The following is an 18633-nucleotide window of genomic DNA, read 5'->3' on the forward strand; positions in this document are numbered from 1 at the left end:
TGTAAGCGATAGGGGTTTGTTTCTTCTTCCTTCACCACCTCGAGTGGTCCCTGCCTTTTTATCCTGTTTTCCATGGAGGCTGGGCCAGCCAGCTCCGGGTTATGCCCAGCTGCCTGGAAGATGCTAGTTAAACACTCACAGAGGGATGACCATGTGCCCGGCTGGTGCTAAGCAAACCACATATAGATTAGCTCATTAATCCTACCACCCCCTAAGTAGCACTGTTCTGAGCGCACAGAGCCGTTAGATAACTTGACCACAGTCTCATTGCCAGAAAGCAGGGTGGAGCTGGGATTCCGATCCAGCCCTCTGGAGAACGTTTGCCTTTTGGGTTTGGAGTCCTGAATGAGTGGCCCCAAAGGGTCCTGCATTCCTCCTGCCATCTAGCTGGCCATGGGAGCAAACATGTGTCCCCTTGAGAGCTGCAGAGCCCCACACCAGTAGTATAGGAATGTGGGCGGGTTGGGAACCTGCAGGGAGGGGGTGCAGATCCCAAGAGGGCTGGGAACTGGCTGGGCCGGTCCAGCTTTTCATCTGGCTAATGAGCCACACTAAGGCAGCCAGACGTGGCACCAGGGGGCTGTCAGCCCAACTGATGGAGGCCCAGATACAGCCCTTCCCTAGCAATCTCTTCTGAGTCTGGTCCCACCCACGGAGATGAAAATCTCCTGGCTGAGCCAGGAAAGCCGAGGTGCCCCGACCCACCCAGAGAAAGGAAGGGACCAGGGAAGCGGCTCTGAGTGACAGGCTGAGAGAGAGACACGCCCAGCCTCCCTCCACTTACTCAGAAGTTTAACATGGACACAGGTGCTGCGGGCAGTGACCATGGGCACTGGTAGTTGCATCCGAAGTCATCCAGCCCCACCTGCTCATTACATATGTGAGCAAACTGAGGCCCTCAGAAGCGAACACACTCGCCCAAGGTCACACGGTGGGCAGCCAGTGTCCTTAATCAGACAGGGTTCAAATCCATTTGTGTAACCTTGGAGGAGCTACTTTACATTTCTGGGCCTCGGTTTTATCATCTGTCAAATGGACGAGATACATCCTATCTAGGTAAGTGAGGTGGGCAGGGAGGGTCAGGGTCACTTCTGGAAACACCAGAATCTCAAGCTTCAAAGACCACTTTGGGGTTCAAGGACTGAGCTGGAGGTTGGGAGCAGCCTCTGGGGGCCCATAAGCAGATTAGACATCATGTAAGCTCACGAGTGGAGTGTCACTGGTTTTACCAGCGCCTAAAACAGTGCCTGGCACACAAGAGACACTCAACAAATACTTATGCTGTACAGCAGAAACTAACAACATGGTAAATCAACTACACTCCAATAAAAATTAAAAAAACAAAAACAAATATCCATTCTAATCACCTAGCGCAGGGGCCCCATAAATGGTGACAAAGACTATTCATGAGACACCTATTCATTGCACTTTTACTCCCTGCAGGGCTTGCCATTCAAATGAGACTGAGCCCTTACATTGCTCCCTGATCTGTGCATGGGGCTCTGCCTGTGGACCCCCTTTCTCTTCTGGGAACCCCTTCTTGCCAGTGGCGCCTGGTCCTGTAAAATAGGACCTGTTACTTCTAAAAAAACAGTAACTTGGGGGCTTCCCTGGTGGTGCAGTGGTTAAGAATCCACCTGCCAATGCAGCGGACACGGGTTCAATCCCTGGTCTGGGAAGATCCCACATGCCGCGTAGCGGCTAAGCCCGTGCACCACAACTACTGAGCCTGCACTCTAGAGCCCACGAGCCACAACTACTGAGCCCGCGAGCCACACCTACTGAAGCCCGCGTGCCTAGAGCCCGTGCTCCGCAATGAAGAAAAGCCACCGCAATGAGAAACCCGTGCACCACAACGAAGAGTAGCCCCCCTCTCGCCGCAACTGGAGAAAGCCTGCACGCAGCAACGAAGACCCAACACAGCCATAAATAAATAAATAAATAAATAAATAAAAATTTTAAAAAAGAAGTAAATATTTAAAAAAATTCTTATAAAAATAAAAAACAGTAACTTCACAGCGCTGGGGACAGCGCCAGGGAGAAGGTGCGTCTATATGGAGGACACGGCACTCTCTCGGAATCCTCCTCAATAACGCACAACCTCCATGTCATCGCTGGGAGCCAGCAGACAAACGCAAACTGAGGGACGGTCTACAAAACACCTGACCAGACCTCTTCAAAAGTATCAAGGTCACAAAAGACCAGACTAAGGGTTAGATGACAGACCTGACGACTAAATGCAACCTGGGGTCCTGAAACAGAAAGAGGGCATCGGGGGGAACTGGGGAGGCAGAACAAAGTTCATAGCTCAGTTTTCTAAAAAAAAGGTTCCTTCTAGATTTCCAGGTTTTCCAGCAAAATCCTATAGGAACGGATGCTTCTGGGTGATGGTGTGTCCAGGATGCCCACCTGGACAGGTAGGGCAGTGGGTGCTGTGGCCTGACACCCCATCTGGTAAAAGCTGACGGGGACCCAAGACTAGGCTGTCCCCAGAAACAGCCCTCTCAGCCCAGCCCAGGCTGCAGTCAGGGGATGCGAGTGGGTTTCACAAGCCAGGTATGGTCACACCCAGCAGACTGGGGCTGTTTCTCCAGAGAACCTGCCCTTGTTTTCTTTTCCAGGGCTGAGGATGCTGGAGTCTGGCGAGGGTCCAGGAGGGTCGAGGTCCCATCCAAGGCACGACAAGGGGCCCCGTTTACTTGGCCTGGTCTGCGTATGAGACTCCTGGTAAGAGGAGGGAAAACGGGGTGCAGGCCACCCGGGGGGCTGCCTCAGAGCCCCGGGGTGGGTTTGAGGACACTCGGGGACAAACAATTGCTTTCTGGGTCTGAGCCCACAGGCACCAGCCTGGAACAGACGTCTCTTTGTATCTCAGGATGTACTCTGAGTGTTGGAACTGTGGGGAGACGGCCTGGGAGCCTCAAGTGCCATCGGGTACGCTCTCTCTGTCACCGGGAGTTAGAAACTCAATAACCACAGCCCAACCTGCTTTGCAGGTGGCCACTCACAGCCCAGGAGGTCAGCTGCAGAGTGGGGAGCTGGGGCTGGAACCCAGTGCTGTGATGTCCAGGGAGCAGCCCAGGACAGCCTGTGGTCTGGTCAGCGGGCCAGCAGGGATGCCAACTAGAGAAGTGAGGACAGAGGTGGCACTCCAGGTCACCCAGACTCTGTAGATGCTCCATATGGAGCAGAAAGAAAGAGAACACAGGCATCTCAGAGGACCCTCAGCCCCACCCACCACTAGTCACTTCTTCTTGCTATAGTTTGTGTGGGGAGCCCCTGGCCCTTTCCCACGATATAGCTGTACTGCAGTATAACCTGGTGGTTAAGCACCCAGACCAATGGCAGGCAGCCTAGATTCAGATCCTGACTCAGTCCTTGTTAAGCTGTCAGTTACTTAGCCTTTCTGGGCCTCAGGTTCCCCATCTGTCACTGGGGGTCATGGCAGTCCACACCCCTCAGGGCTGGGGCGGTTAACTGAGAGAGCGGATAGAGGACTTCCCTAGTGACACAGTGGTTAAGAATCCGCCTACCAATGCAGGGGACACGGGTTCAAGCCCTGGTCTGGGAAGATCCCACATGCCATGCAGCAACTAAGCCTGTGCTGAGCCTGCACTCTAGAGCCCGCGAGCCACAACTACTGAGCCCGCACGCCACAACTACTGAAGCCCGCACGCCTAGAGCCCGAGCTCCGCAACAAGAGAAGCCACCGCAATGAGAAGCCTGCACACCACAACGAAGAGTAGCCCCCACTTGGCGCAACTAGAGAAAGCCCGCTCGCAGCAACGAAGACCCAACGCAGCCAAAAATAAATAAATAAACAAATATATTTATTAAAAAAAAAAGAGAGAGAGAGAGAGGGGATACAAAGTGCTGCCTCGGGGGGAGCCCGGGGTTCTCTGCTTCCACCCGGAGTCACCACCCAGGGATTTGGGCTCCTCTTAAGGAGCAGATAAAGGCCAGCAGCTAAGGCACCATGTGAGAACCCACGGGCACGGAGAGCTAAAAAAAGACCGTGGGCCACCCACACCATCCACACTGATCCTTGTGCAAGCCCAGATGCACTCTGCTTCCACCTTGTGGATGTCACCTCGCCCAGGCGTGGAGAATTCACAAGTAATCTCAATATTTGGAAATGTCTCCTCCAACTCCTGCAGGGAGAGGCCGTGCACGTATACGGGTAATGAGGCTGCAAGGAAGACGAAGCTCCCAGGCCCAGTCTGGCTGAACCACCTTGGGTTTGGACTAAGGATCAGGTCACTAGGTTTGGGGATTTGAGAGGTTCAGGGTATTTCTACCATGAGTTTTGCTGCTCTAAGAACTCTCCCGTCTGCATCCGGGAAACCACAGGACGGAAGGGTGGGGAGGCCTCATCTACCAGGTCGTTTAAGCAGAACCCCAAGAACCACCCCAGATCCTTGCCTCTCCCTCCCGTGCTTCTACCTAGGAACAGACCCCCGTGCTCCCATCCTCTCTCGGGCCCTAATGTCTTCACCTTGATCAAGAGCATCACCTCTCACCTGGACCAATGCAATAGCCACCCCCAACCATCTCCTTGCACCCCGACTCTCGCTGCCCCCAGCCAGCTTCGGCACATTTATCAGAGATCTTTCAACAATGCAACCAGATCTCGCCATTGTCCGGCCTCAAACTTGCCAATGCTCCCAAACACTCTCAGAAGAGAGCTCACTCTCCTGCCCAGGACCTGCCTCTCCCGCCCCAACCTTTGCTGCCTTCAGCTCTCCCTCTCCTGGTCACCCTGTACCAACTGGCCCATTCCTCTCCATCCTGCCTGCAGGGAGGGAAACTGAGTCAGCCTGGACCAGGGAAAGAACGTAGACTGAGTTTGGGCTTGGGCAGGTTCCTTAGTCTCTCTGTGCCTTGGTTTTCTCATCTGCAAAATGGGTATAAGAATCAGCCCCACCCAGAGGGTTGAGACAATTCAAGGAGATGATCCTTGTAAAGCACTCTGGACCTTGGACGTGGCTGTCACACCACGAAGGCTCAGGTTTGTTTCACCTGCCTACGCTTAACTTCCTTGTCCGCACAATGAGGTTATTGCATCTACTGACCGGGTAGCAAACAGAAGCGGGTGGGGTTGGCACTATGTCACTTTGCTTTCAAGGCCATCGCTGCCCAATAAAAACAGAATATGAGTATATTTGTAGTTAAGTCTTCCGAGTAGCCACATGAAAAACATAAAAAGAAACAGATGAACTTAACTTTTATACACTATTTTATTTAACCACATATAGCTAAAATGTTATTTTGACAGCTAGTGAATAGAACATTATTAGTGAGATAGTTTACATTCTTTTTTTCATAGTAAGTTCCTCAATGTCTGGCATGTGGTGTACACTTGCAGGACATCTCAGTTTGTTCTAAGCACATCTCATGTGGCTGGTGGTTAACAAATAGGACAGCACAGTTCTGGGTGGTTCTGGGGCCTCTGGACTGCTTTGCTCTAAGCCCATAGTGACTGCAGCCCATCAGTTCTGCCATAATGAAGCTGATAGATGCTCAGAGCATCTATCCACTTCACTTAGTGCCTGGTACCTAGGGACATGTAATAAAAGGTCATTTCCTGCCACTCTCCCACCAGACCCACACAGGCTGGCCAGACACCTGCCCAAGGCCAGGCCTCATCTATGGGTCTCTGGCTGCCTGACTTCAAAACAATCCAGGGCTCCCAGCTGTGCCCATCAGAGCATGATGCCTGGGTGTGCAGTGCCAGGGCACACAGACCACAGCCCCACACCCTTTCCCAGGCCACTGGAGCTGTAGCATCCTTGCCCATGGCCATGGGGCAGAGCCAGGGGCACGTGGCCTGCTCCAGCCATCCCTCCCTCCTGCCTGAGAGAACGGCCTCTTTCCTGACCTGCCACTCCAGGGAGCAGCTCACACCCCAGACACCACGGAGAGGCCACAGCTCTGCCATAACCCCCCACGCCAGCTGTCACTGTGCCCCCTCGGTCACAGCCCAACTTGCTTTCTCTTTCCGGGTGTCGAGATGGGAACTGGCAGGTTAAGAGTGTGTCTGATGGGGACAGCCCTTCCTCCCTGGCCAGGGCCACCTCACCTTCCAGGCCTGAGTCAATCCCCATGTTCTGGCCCTTGATCATGTCCATGGTTCTTCCCTTTTGGGGTTAATTCTGTCTCTGTAGGTGCCAGCGGGGAGGATCAGTCTCGGAATGCCTGGCATGCACAGGAGCCCACACCTCTCCCAGGAACCAGCCTCCCCAGCCTCGCCCCTCCTAGAGCCCAGAGAAGGGGTCTGGCTTCCTACTGTCCATGTAGGCAGGCTGCCTCCAGGGCCAGCCAGGCCCTAAGCGGCTCCCAGGCAACCTCCAAGCTCATCTTGGGGGCTAGGTGGCTCCCAGCCTCCACCTCCTTTAAACACCATCCGGCTGAGAGAGCGAAGGCTATCACTCCAGGACACCTGCCCTGTCCCTGCCACAAAGGCACACACAGTAGGTGCAAGAAATGATTGCTGAATATGAACAACCAAACACTGAGAGGACTCACTAGGTGCCCATCACCCACTCAGCCCTTTCCTGCAACATCTGCTGAAATCTCGCAGCCCTGGGAGAAGGGCACCCTTATAGTAATTGGGGCGCTTTTCTTAATTCTGTGTATTAGGTTATAAACTTTTGGACAAAAAAGATTTACTCATCTCTTGGGTTGGCCCTTCTGTAGCCTTTAATTCCAGGCCTTGCACAGGCTTGGGGCTCAATAAATAGGTGTTGAATTGAGCAGACATTTTATAGCACATAAACAATTCTTATTTCTCCATTTTTCAGATGAAGATAATTGAGGCTCAGAGGGGTTAAGAAACCTGCCCAAGGTCACACAGTTGAAAAGTGGTAACGCCAAGATTTGAACAGGTGCCAGAGCCATCTCCTCAGAACATGGGGGATGTCAATACTATTCCACAAAGTGACGGGAGATATTGGGGAGGCGGGACAAAGCAGCAAGGCGTGCACCACCCAGGGGAGGTGTGGTGATTTACATCTTGTTGGCATCTTTATCAGTATAATTAAACCCAGTGGTTGAGTAACAATCAGTGGTGGTAGCTGAGGGTGAGTCATTCTCCTAAGATGTCACCACAAGGGGCTCCCAGCCTGTCCCTCTGAACGGGCCATTGTGGGGAATGAAATGGTATGAAGAAACCCCTCCCTGGGCTACGCCTTCCCCCAGCGCCAACACACAGTCCTGCTTTGATCCTAACAACCCATCATCACGGTTTGTACTATCATTGCTTGCAGTGCAGATAAAGAAACTGAGCCTGGGGAGGAAGGGAGAATTGTCTGGAGCCAGAAGGTCAGCATCTATGCTGGTGACTGCTGCCACCCCCCCCAGTTTTCCAGATCGCCAATATTTCTAGATATTCAGTAATTGCTGAATAAATTTTCACCCCCACCCCCCAATCCTTGTCCTCTCTCTGCCCCTCTTACAGGTCCTGGGGATAGGCCCTTCTCCATTACCAAGTCGTGCCACAACTACTGAAGTCCGTGCGCCTAGAGCCCATGTTCCACAACAAGAGAAGCCACTGCAATGAGAAGCCCGCGCACCGTAAAGAATAGTAGACCCCACTCACTGCAACTACAGAAAAGCCCGCACGCAGCAACAAAGACCCAATGCAGCCAAAAATAAATAAATAAATATATATGTAAAATGTTTGCTCAATTCAACACCTATATATTGAGCCCCAAGCCTATGCAAGGCCTGGAATTAAGGGCTACGAAAGAGCCCCCACCAAAAGATAAGTAAGTCCTTATTGTCCAGAAGTTTATGGTCTAATAGGCAGGATTCAGAAAAGCACACCAATAACTGTAATTCCAAAGATTCAGATTGCCTGGGTCAGGGTATTTGCATCCATTCTGCCCCATTTAGGCCTTGTATCCTAACTTAATTGTGAAAATACAGCTCAGTCCAATAAAATGCAGGGAAAGAGCAAGAAGGAAACAAAGAGAAAGCATGATAATAGGAAATACAAAATAATATGGCAGGAGTAGGTCCAAACACATCATTCATTACAATAAATGTGCATGAGTTAAATTCACCTGCTAAAAGATAAGACTCTCAGGTGAGAACAGGAAAACAAAAAAAAAAGCCAGCTCTATGCCATTTTATAAGGCACGTACCTAAAACAAAATAACACAGGAAGGTTGAGAATAAAAGAATAGAGTGCGACAGACTAGGCAACTGCTGCTTTAGCTCTTTTCTTTTTTTTTTTCTTTTAAAGAGACAGCCTTTATTTTAAGGATTTTTACATTGAAGACTTCAAAAAGTGGTAGGTTTTTAGAACTTATTTACCTGTATTTAAAAGGAACTGTTGACAAAGATTCGCCAGAAATAATCTGAACAAGCGGGAAAATACAGTTAATACTACTGAAACCTACTAAAATAACACCAGGACATATGGTTTATCCAACATAACGATACCTCTAAATGCTGTCACTGATATGAAACTGACTGCTTCTTTTCTAAACACACAGTGGTATAACTAACAATATTCAATCACTTCTGTTCTTTCCTGAATATATAAAAATTAAAATACCAATTAGAAAACTAATATATTCTCCTCTTTCAATGTTTCTTACAGATACAATTTCAATATTTTCATTCAATAGTGGTGTGGTTTAAGAGATTTTTCATTCACAAGTCAAACAACAATCCACCCAAAGGGAACTGATAGTCTATAGGCTCATAGTGCAAATAAAGAGTTCGGGAATGCAGCAACTGACCTTTCTAAAATACAAAACGGATAAAATTCTTAGAAGATACATGCAATAAGCTCTACTAAGCAGCTGGCCACAGAACTAGAACATCTGATAATTTTCCTGGTGACTTCAATGGGACTCCAGATGTTTCCAAACTCAACTTGAACTCTCATCTTAGGCTTTGTATTTTGCTTTTCCAGTTTCGCTAATGACACAAACATGATTCAAATCCCTGAAGTATTCATTATAGTCAAGGGCATATCCTACAACAAACTTGTCTGGAATTTCAAATCCAACAAAGTCTGGTCTATATCCAACACTTCACGGGGTCCTTTTCACCAGCAAGCTTGCAACCTTGACCATCTTTGGATTATGTTGCTTGACCAAGGAAAGCAAGGTTTGCATGGTTTTGCCAGTGTCAATTATATCTTCAACAATCAAGACATTCTTTCCAGTTAAAGTTGAGAGATCATCTCCACCAATTACTTTTATGTCACCTGTTGACTGGTCATTACAGTAGCTCTTCAGTCTGATAAAATCTACAGTCATAGGTATAGATCCATCACTATTTCTGTTCAGTGCTTTGATGTAATCCAGCAGGTCAGCAAAGAATTTATAGCCCCCCTTGAGCACACAGAGGGCCACAATGTGATGGCCTCCCATCTCCTTCATCACATCTCGAGCCAGCCGTTCGGTCCTGTCCATAATTAGTCCATGAGGAATAAACACCTTTTCCAAATCCTCAGCATAATGATTAGGTATACAAAATAAATCTAGGTCATAACCTGGTTCATCATCACTAATCACGACGCTGGGGCTGCGGGTCGCCATAACGGAGCCGGCTGGCGCGCGGGCTGAGGGCAGTCTGGGGAGGAGGAAGCCGGCGGCGGGGCCGAGCAGGAGGCGGAGGCGCGGCAGGAGGCGGCGCCGCGTGGGAAAGCAGAGTGGTCCGCCCGAGCGCCCTTCGCCGCCGCCGCCGCCGCCGCCGCCGCCGCCGCCTGCTTTAGCTCTTTTAAAGGAAGAGCAAGGTGCATATAACTCTATGGACAAGTTATATTGCCCATATACTTAAGACAATCAGTGAAAACATGGGGTTTGATGGCTGCACATCAAACGACTGAAGTCTGGGCCCTGCCTCACTGATTCTGACTTAACTGGTCTGCAACAGGACCTGGGCATCACCTTCAAAGCTCAGATGATTCTAACGTGGAGGCAGGGATGGGAACAAGGGAACGAACCACGGTCTTGTGTTACAGGGTTAGGGGAGCAGATTGAGGAAGAATCCCCAGGTCTCTGCAGGAAGGAAGTCTTGTAGAAAGCAATACCCAGGAAGCACCCAACAAATACCAGATTGACTGGTCAACTGACTGATAGGTTCCCTACTAGAAAATTCCATGGTAATTAGCTGGGTGTAGAGGAATTTACTGTCTATTAATCCTGGGGAAGTAGGTTCTAAAGTGAGAGGGCTGCTGGTGTAGTAACTCCGGCTCCGTTTCATGGTCCAATCTGTTTCTGCCCAGGGAAGACCTCCCCAAAAGCATGTGCTTTTGGGCTCTCATTACAGACACACACACAGAAGTTCAAGCCACTTTGGGTAACACCAAGGCGTGTCTTGGAGATTTTTGCAAGGTTTAAATGGGGCTCAAGCCAATCTCAACACTCCTGGTTGTTACGACGTCATTCCGGGTTTGAGACCAGTGGACAAGGAGTACTGGCCTTGGTTTATGAAGCACCTACTATGTGCCTGATGCTTCACACATGTCACCTCCAACTCTCTCCATTATCCTACATGCCTCTGATTTGCAGATTCAAAACAGACCTCCCGGGCTTCCCTGGTGGCGCAGTGGTTGAGAATCTGCCTGCTAATGCAGGGGACACGGGTTCGAGCCCTGGTCTGGGAAGATCCCACATGCCGCGGAGCAACTAGGCCCGTGAGCCACAGCTGCTGAGCCTGCGCGTCTGGAGCCTGTGCTCCGCAACAAGAGAGGCCACGATAGTGAGAGGTCCGCGCACCGCGATGAAGAGTGGCCCCCACTTGCCGCAACTAGAGAAAGCCCTAGCACAGAAACGAAGACCCAACATAGCAATCAATCAATCAATCAATAAAAAAAAAAAAAAGACTCCTCATTAAAAAAAAAACAAAAAGACAGACCTCCCACCACTGCTTACTGAGCACCTGCTGTGTGCTAGGCATTGTTCCAGTGACCACACAGCCTGCAAAGCCCCTGCCTTCATGAAGCCCAGAGTGGGGCAGGAATGTGGCCAGCAGCACAGCTGACAAGAGGCACAGCTGGACCTGGAAGTCAGGTCTGCATCTCCCAAACCCAGGCTCTTTCTATTCTACCCACCAAGCCCTCCATCCCTGCCCTTTGCTTCAGCTTCCCTCTCAGTAACACGGGGGTTTTGTTGCCCAGTTTATAGTTGAGAAGAGTCAAGCTCCTTATCCGGAGCAGCAGGACTGCAGCCCTCTCTGTTCTTGGTGGCATAAACTCAGAATCCTTCCTCAACCTTCAACTAGAACTAAAAAGTCTCCATGCCCAGGATGGAGAAGTGAAAACCTTAAAAGCCATGAGTCTGAAATCTGAGCCCAGGCTGCTGGCGCAGCAAAGAATTCTGCACGTGACTGTTTTCCTGCAGCTGCTCAGCCTTCCAGGGTCAGCAGGCCTTGATGGGGTGGAGCTACTGGCCAGCGAGCAGCCCATTGTGCATTTATCATATAAGACCTGACAAACCCTCTGCCCAGGAAAGGATGGGCTGGCGACCAGCTGGGACACCCTACCAGCCAGCTCGCCTGCTCCCAGCTCATAGCAGCTGAGACTCTGAAACTCTGAGCCTCACCTGGAAAAGAGAGATGAGGGTAGTATTACCTAAGAAAGACAATACAATCATAATTTAGGGAGGTTGTTCCAAGCTAGGACTCAACCTCAGAGGCTGTCATGTGTTCACACCTTTCCCAGTTCCCATCCTGTTGTCCCCTCTCCCACTTCTGAGACTCTCCCTGTGTGTCTCTCCATCCAGAACCCTCTGGCTTGCCCTCCATTTTTTAAAAAGATAAATAAATAAATTTATTTATTTATTTAATTTTTGGCTGTGTTGGGTCTTCGCTGCTGCATGTGGGTTTTCTCTAGCTGCGGTGAGCAGGGGCCATTCTGTTGCGGTTCATGGGCTTCTCATTGCGGTGGCTTCTCTTGTTGCGGAGCACGGGCTCTAGGCGCGTGGGCTTCAGTAGTTGTGGCAAGTGGGCTCAGTAGTTGTGGTGCACGGGCTTAGTTGCTCCGCGGCATGTGGGATCTTCCCGGACCAGGGCTCGAACCCGTGTCCCCTGCATTGGCAGGCGGATTCTTAACCACTGCGCCAAGGAAGCCCTTGCAGCCTGTTTATGGAGCACACAGAAGATGGGGGATGGGACAGGGGACTCTCTGCTCTGGCCCTCCCATGCAGGAAAGGGAAGGGCTCCACCTGCCTGGAGGCAGGAAGGGGTACCTGGGGTCTCCCTCCCCAGGCTCAGGAGGATGGAAGACAGAAGACCCATCAAAAGCAGAGAGAACAAAGATCAAGGACCATTTCTGTCTTCCCACTCCTGAGACAGGCCAGGGCAGGCAGGCTGGGAGAGTGGCAGGTGGCACTGGCAACGCCCCGCACAGCCCTGCCTAGAGCGGAGAGGAGCTGGGACTCCTGGGTCCTCCTCCCTTGACAAAGAGCCTTGGAAATACTCCCAAAGGCAGCTTCTCCCCCAGCCCCCAGGGCCCTCCAGAGGTCCCTCACCCTCCTTAGAGTATTGCCTAAAAGGTATAAATTGAGCTCAGCCTCTCCCCACAAAACTCCCTGTCCCCAGATGAGTGCCCTGACCATGCCTGAAATGCCACCATTAGCAGCCATTGTTATAGGTTCAGCTCTGTTCTGTTCTGAATCTAATTTACTAGGTCTCGTTCCTTCTGCCAAGCGAACTGGGCAAGTGAGGGCAAAGCCAGAGAGTGGAGAGGCGGAAAGGGCTGCTGGGCGGAGTCAGGGATACAAAACCCAATGACTCCACCATCTGGCCTGCAGCAGTCCCCAGAGACAGCTGCCCCCAGCCCCAAGTACAGGTGGGGAGACCTGGTTTCCCTCCCCAGGGGCCCTGAGCCTCCAGCATCAGCCATTTGTGAGCTGTAAGCCCAAGGTGAGTGTCTTTACTATTGGCCTCAGTGTTACCCTCTGTGAAATGGGACACCACCACCAGCCTGGCAGGCTCAGTGTCAGAATGAGATGCTATAACGTCCATGGCCATGCTGGGAGCACAGTAGGTGTTGAGAAATGGCTGCGTGGACCACTCGGTCCTGGTCACCCACATGGTGGGAGGTGGGCTTTGCTGACGGGCCCTCCCCCAAACTGTTCAAGCTTTCCAGCTGTCACTGATCAGTGCATGAGTGTCTCTCCATGTGTCTTCTTTTTTTTTTTGGCTGTGCTGCGCGGCATGTGGGAGATTAGTTCCATGACCAGGGATTGAACCCACACCCCCTGAATTGGAAGCCCAGAGTCTTAACCATTGGACCGCCAGGGAAGTCCCTCCATGTATCTTCTTTTTTAAAAAAAATATTTTATTTATTTATTTGGTTGTGCCAAGTCTTAGTTGTGACACATGGGCTCCTTTGTTGCGGCTCGCTGGCTCCTTAGTTGCAGCATGCGAACTCTTAGTTGCGGCATGCATGTGGGATCTAGTTCCCTGACCAGGGATCGAACCCGGGCCCCCTGCATTGGGAGCTCAGAGTCTTAACCACTGCGCCACCAGGGAAATCCCCCTCCATGTGTCTTCTTAAGCGGGGGTCCATGTGAATGCTGGGGTGAATGAATGAGAGTCAGCTGAGCTCCTGCCCCACTTGGGCTGCAGCCTCCACAGCTGGAAGAAGACCAGCTGCCTGGTCACCTCTGGTCTTAGCACCATCCTCATCTTTAATAGCAGTGTGTGGTTACCAATATTGGCTGCCATGATTTACTGAGCACTCACTGTAAGCCCTGGTCTGGGGCTGGGCCCATCACATGCATTATCTTGCTTGATCCACTAGTGACCTCACCAGCTGGGTGTTCCTGCATCACTCCCATTTCACAGATGAGGAAACTGAGACTCAGAGGTGTTACCTGACCTGCCCAAGGTCACACAGCTTAGGAGAGACAGAGCTGGGGCTTCAACTCACACCTGGATGACATCAAACTCTATGCTTTTAACCACCGAGAGGCCCAGGGTACCCCGGCTGGCTTCCAGGAGGACACGCACCTCTTTCACCAGCCTCCAAAGCCTTGGGCCCTGCCTCCCACATAGGGCACCCCCCCCCCATTAGGACTGGGCCATTCTTGCAGGACTGTGCCCAGGTGAGGTCAGGAAGCAAGGCGAGGCTGCTGGGTGCTTATTGGGGCCCAGGCCTGTGTGGAGGGGCAAAATTAGCCCCATTTTACAGATAGGGAAGCTGAAGCTCACAGTGAGGCCAAATTTCTTTGCCAAAATCAAACACAGGCAGAATTCAGTCTAACTCCAGAGCTGGAGCTAACCACTCCATTTCTCCTGATGACAGGGCAGACACCTCCCCAGGAAGTCCTCCCTGATAGCCCAGGTCTCCCCGTAACCCTGACAGCCCTCACTTCAGACCAGTCAGGGAGAACCAGAGCCATCGGGCTGGAGACCTCGTCTGTCCAGCTCTACGTCTCCCTGCACCAGGCTCCCATCACCACCACGACACAGTCCTGTAACCACACTAGTAATTAAGCAAAATTCCATCAAGTGCAGAGAGACTGTCAATGTCTCTTCCACATCCACCCCCACCGCCCGGGAATGGTACCCCTGGAGTTGTGCAGTGCACTGCCTGTCCATCACGGCATCCAGCTCAATCCCAGACACATAATAGGTGCCTATTCGAATTTATTCAATAGTTATAATCATCATAGCTGCCGTGGACTGAGGCTTCCTATAATTCTCAACCCTTCCCTGCATTATTTCATTTAATCCTCATGCCAACGATATCACCAGGTAGGTACTACTTTTATGCCCATTCTACAGGTGAGAAAACAGAGGCTCAGAGAGGCCAAGCAGCTCTCCCTAGGTCGCACAGCCGGGAAGCAGGGGCTGGCTGGAGCTGTACTCTCAGCCACAAAGCAGGGCGGTAGGACCAGGGCCCCTCGAAACCCTCCCTGCTGAGCTGGATACTATCCTCAGTGACCTGCACCATCAGGCCTGACCCTGTCATTAGTTCAGGTGTGCACACCAGTTCCCACACCTGTCATTAGGAACCAGGGCAATGAGAGCAGCTGAGTTCACACCCAGTTTCAGCTGCTAAAAGGCTGACAAACAGGGAGCGGTGGTTTTCTCCAAGGGGGCTCTCCATCCACTAATTTCTGTTCACTTGTGGAGTCCAAAGCCCGTGACTGCTGGGTGTGAAGGTCGCAAGTCCTGGTTCCTGGATCCCCTTTGCTGGGGACAGGGATGCTGACCCTCAGGCTGGGTAATTCCTATGTGCTGGGGGCATTCTCTCCATTGTTACATGTGCTCCTCCCAGCAACCCTATGCAGAAGATATTAGCACCATCCCTGCTTTGCAGACGAGGAAACTGAGGCTCAGAGAGGTTTCTGCCCACAGCAGATGTAGCAGAGCTGGGACCAGAGGTGAGGAGCTCCTACCCTCCTCAATGCTGAATCTCACTGGCAACCACGCCCGCCTTCCCCCAGACAGAGGAGGAGGGCCCCAGAAAACTCAGGATGCAAGAATAACTTGGGGGTCAGCACCCTGTGACCAGCGACCACATCTTAGAGTTACAGGTACAGGGTTATGCACTGGGTAACACTCAAGAGATTCTTGTTGACAGAATTGGGCAAGAGGCAACCCCCCACCCCACAATCTGGTCCATGAACTTGTCCCCACCAAGGGGAAGGGGCAGAAGGACATGCTGGGCTGGTACGACCATGGGCACCTGGCTCCTACCCAGGGCTGTGACTGTGCGAGGCCACGGGGGTGTGAAGGAAGAGTCTCTCACCCCATCTTGGGGAGAGAATCAGAAAGGCTTCCTGGAGAAAGAGACCTCTAAGCTGAGATCAGTCATTCAGCCAGGGGCAGAGGGTGGCTGCTTTGGTCCAGGAGTATTGAGAGGTGCAGGACCTATGTCCTTGCCACCCTGAGTCCCCGAAGCTGTAAAGGATGGGAATTCCTTCCTTTCTACCCTCTGCTGGGAAGGCCAAGACCCTCCCAGCTTGTCTGGATTCATTATAACTTTTGTTAGGTCCAAGCCCAGCCCTTGGGGAACTGGATGGATGGAGAGCTGGAGGAAGGGGGAGCTTGAGGGATGGGGGAGGCAGAGGGCAGGGCGAGGCTGGCCCACCTCCTGGTGTGTGGGTGTGTGCGTGTGTGAAGGACTGGAGGGGCCCCAGTCTTGGTGGGGGGAGAACAGAATAGTCCTCCATGCCTGGCACGGAGCATTTGATTGTGCAACGTCTGAAAGAACACTTCAGGGACTGGACGGGACCCCAGCTGGGTTTGAGAGCCAGCTGGACTCAGCCACAGAGGAACAGCGTGCAGGGTCCTGCCCATTCCCTGGGGATGTGAAAGACCAGGGAGGCTTGTGTGGACGTGTATGTGTGTAGGGGGGGGCGGGAATCTTGGGAGGGGAGGGGAAGAAATGTCTCTGAGCTTGAAACAATGCAAAGGAGAGAGGGGGCAGTGGGGTCACAGGACAGGGGAGTTTCTGAAAGGACTGGAACGCAAAGAAATGGAAGGCCCACACTCCCCATGCCCGTGCCCAGGCCGCCTGCACCTGTCAGACAGGTCTGCCTGGACTGGACCACAGGGGCAGGGTGGGAGCCCAGGCCAGAGTGTCCTCGCTTTCATCTGGGGCCTGGGAGGGAGTGAGGGACTGCTTCCGGTGGAGGGGGTGTCTCAGGTGAGGGCACTTTGGCGTGGATACTCCCAGGCAGGTGGGCTATGCAGTTGCTGAGCTCCCCACCTGCCTGAAGCCCCTTGTCGAGAGAAGTCTGGTAAAGGCTCCCTCCCAGCTAGGAGGCCCCGCCCCATTTTCCTTAGGGAGAGGAAAAGGCAGGGTCTGATTCTGCCCCCACTCTCGATCTCAGCATCTCCAGTTATGAAATGAATACATTAGGCTTAAAACCGACGTGGGCTGCCGTTTCAAAGCAAACACATTGAGACACGTTATTCCCTTCCCAGGCAGCCCTGAGAACCCGAGGCTTAGAGACGCCGCCAGCCAGTTTCGGGGCTTTGTGATTTCTCAGGGGGCAGCCACGCCCCTGAGAAATCACGCAGGGAGAAGGCCCCATCGTCTCTCAGCCGATGCGCAGACCCCGGGGCGGGTGGTGGACAAGGGGTGCCTCAGCCCAGGTTCCCCCAACCCGACCCCACACCCACCGGTTCCCCTGGACCAGGTTCTGGAGCGCAGGATGGCAGGTGCTGGGAAGTGCTGCCGCAGGTGGCACAACCCCACCAGGCGCCACCCCCTCCGCCTGCCTGACGCCAGGAGCACCTGCGCGCTCTCCAAGAAGCACTGGTGAACGCCCGCCACTCAACGCCTCACGCTCCAGCTCAATTTCACGGCCCGGGTGCGCCCCTAGACGATGCTTCTTAGGTCCCCTGCGCACCCCACTCCCCGGCCTTGGGTGTAGCGTCCTCCAGAGGACACACCACTCTCCACCCTGGCGGTGCTTCCTGGCCCAGGAGGACCCTTGGCGCAAGGGCAACCCCGCAACACCGAGGTCCCCTGTACCTCCAGCTAAGTTCCTCGCCCTCTAAGCACCCAAGCCAGTGCTCTCTGGGCTCCTAGAACTCTCCGGTGCCAAAGAGCGTGTTTTCCCTCGGCGCCCCCAGCCCATCCGCATCCCCACCTTGGCGGTGCTTCCCAGCTCAAGGGTGGCCCTCGGGCCCCGCGTTCCCGCGAGTCGCGCACTCCTGGCTGGGTTCCCAGCCCCCTGGGCCTCCCAGGGCAGTGCTTCCTGCGCACCCCCCCATCCCCCTCAGCCCTCGAGGCCCGGCTGTGCCCCCCACGCCCTGGGCGGCGCATCCCGGCCCAGCGCGCCGTCAAGCGCGCTGCGCATGGGCGCCTCCTCACCTGCGGGTCCGAACCATGGGGCTGTATTTGCCTTTGTTTCTCTTCCTGAAGAGCGAGTTCATGGTGGCGCTCGGGGTGGGCGGGTGGGACGTCGGGTCGCGGCGCCGGGCTGGGCACTGGGCTGCGGAGGCCCCGGCGCGCACCAAGGGGCGGGCAGCGGGCGCAGGTGAGCGAGAGCGGCGGTACTGGAGCCCCGAGTGCTGCGCGGCGGCGGCGCGCGGTCACTACTCGCGGGGGGCGGGGCGCTCGCAGGCCACGGGCTCTCCCGGCCGCTCCCAAGAAGGTGGTGCTTACCTTCCCGGAGGAGGGGCACCAGGCGGGCGGGGCTTCCAGGCTCGTGCGGCGCCGGGCCAGAGCGAGTGGGGCGTCCGCTCTGGACTGGGGGTGGGGACACCGGGTCTTGTCAGGACACAGCCCACCGCCCAGCACGGACATTCGAGATGCTGGGCAGGCGGGCGGGGGCTCACTGGCCACTTTCCCGAGCGTGCTCAGTACCCCCTCATCCCCCCACTCCGGGCCTGGCGCCCCCCTGACTGAGGGCCCCATCTGGCTCTCTGCTGCCCCTCTTGGGCATCAGCGCTCCCTTCTCGTTGGCTGAACCCAGGTGGGTGCCCACCTCCCAGGTGTGGCAGACACTGGATGGGTCTCTATGCCTCGGATAGCTAGCGAATTACATTCAGGTGGTAGCAGTGTCGATGGCAATTGAGAGAAGGGGGCTCTGGAGTGCGCCTGCCTGAGTTCAAATCCTGCCGCTACAGTCAGCTGACTCCTTGGCAAAGCTTCTTGCCGTTCCCAGCCTCAGTTTCCTTATTTGTCAAACAGTGATAACAACTGCC

General features: G+C 53.4%; 1 protein-coding gene and 1 pseudogene across 2 annotated transcripts in view; both read right to left on the reverse strand.

Annotated features, from left to right (window-relative positions):
- Positions 1–18009, reverse strand: part of PPL (periplakin) — a 45159-nt gene extending 27150 nt beyond the window's left edge. Inside the window, exon 1 of one of the 2 annotated variants that reach the window (XM_061208369.1) lies at positions 17798–18009. In XM_061208369.1, coding sequence (XP_061064352.1) covers positions 17798–17859 — 62 coding nt within the window. In that variant the 5' untranslated portion in view covers positions 17860–18009. The remainder of the gene's footprint in view (positions 1–17797) is intronic. The other variant, XM_061208368.1, reaches the window with a different exon arrangement.
- LOC133103098 (hypoxanthine-guanine phosphoribosyltransferase-like) lies at positions 8427–9687 on the reverse strand (annotated as a pseudogene).
- Positions 18010–18633: the final 624 nt, after the last annotated feature.

Source organism: Eubalaena glacialis, chromosome 13 (genome assembly GCF_028564815.1).
Source record: "Eubalaena glacialis isolate mEubGla1 chromosome 13, mEubGla1.1.hap2.+ XY, whole genome shotgun sequence".
In the NCBI taxonomy this organism is placed as follows: domain Eukaryota; kingdom Metazoa; phylum Chordata; class Mammalia; order Artiodactyla; family Balaenidae; genus Eubalaena; species Eubalaena glacialis.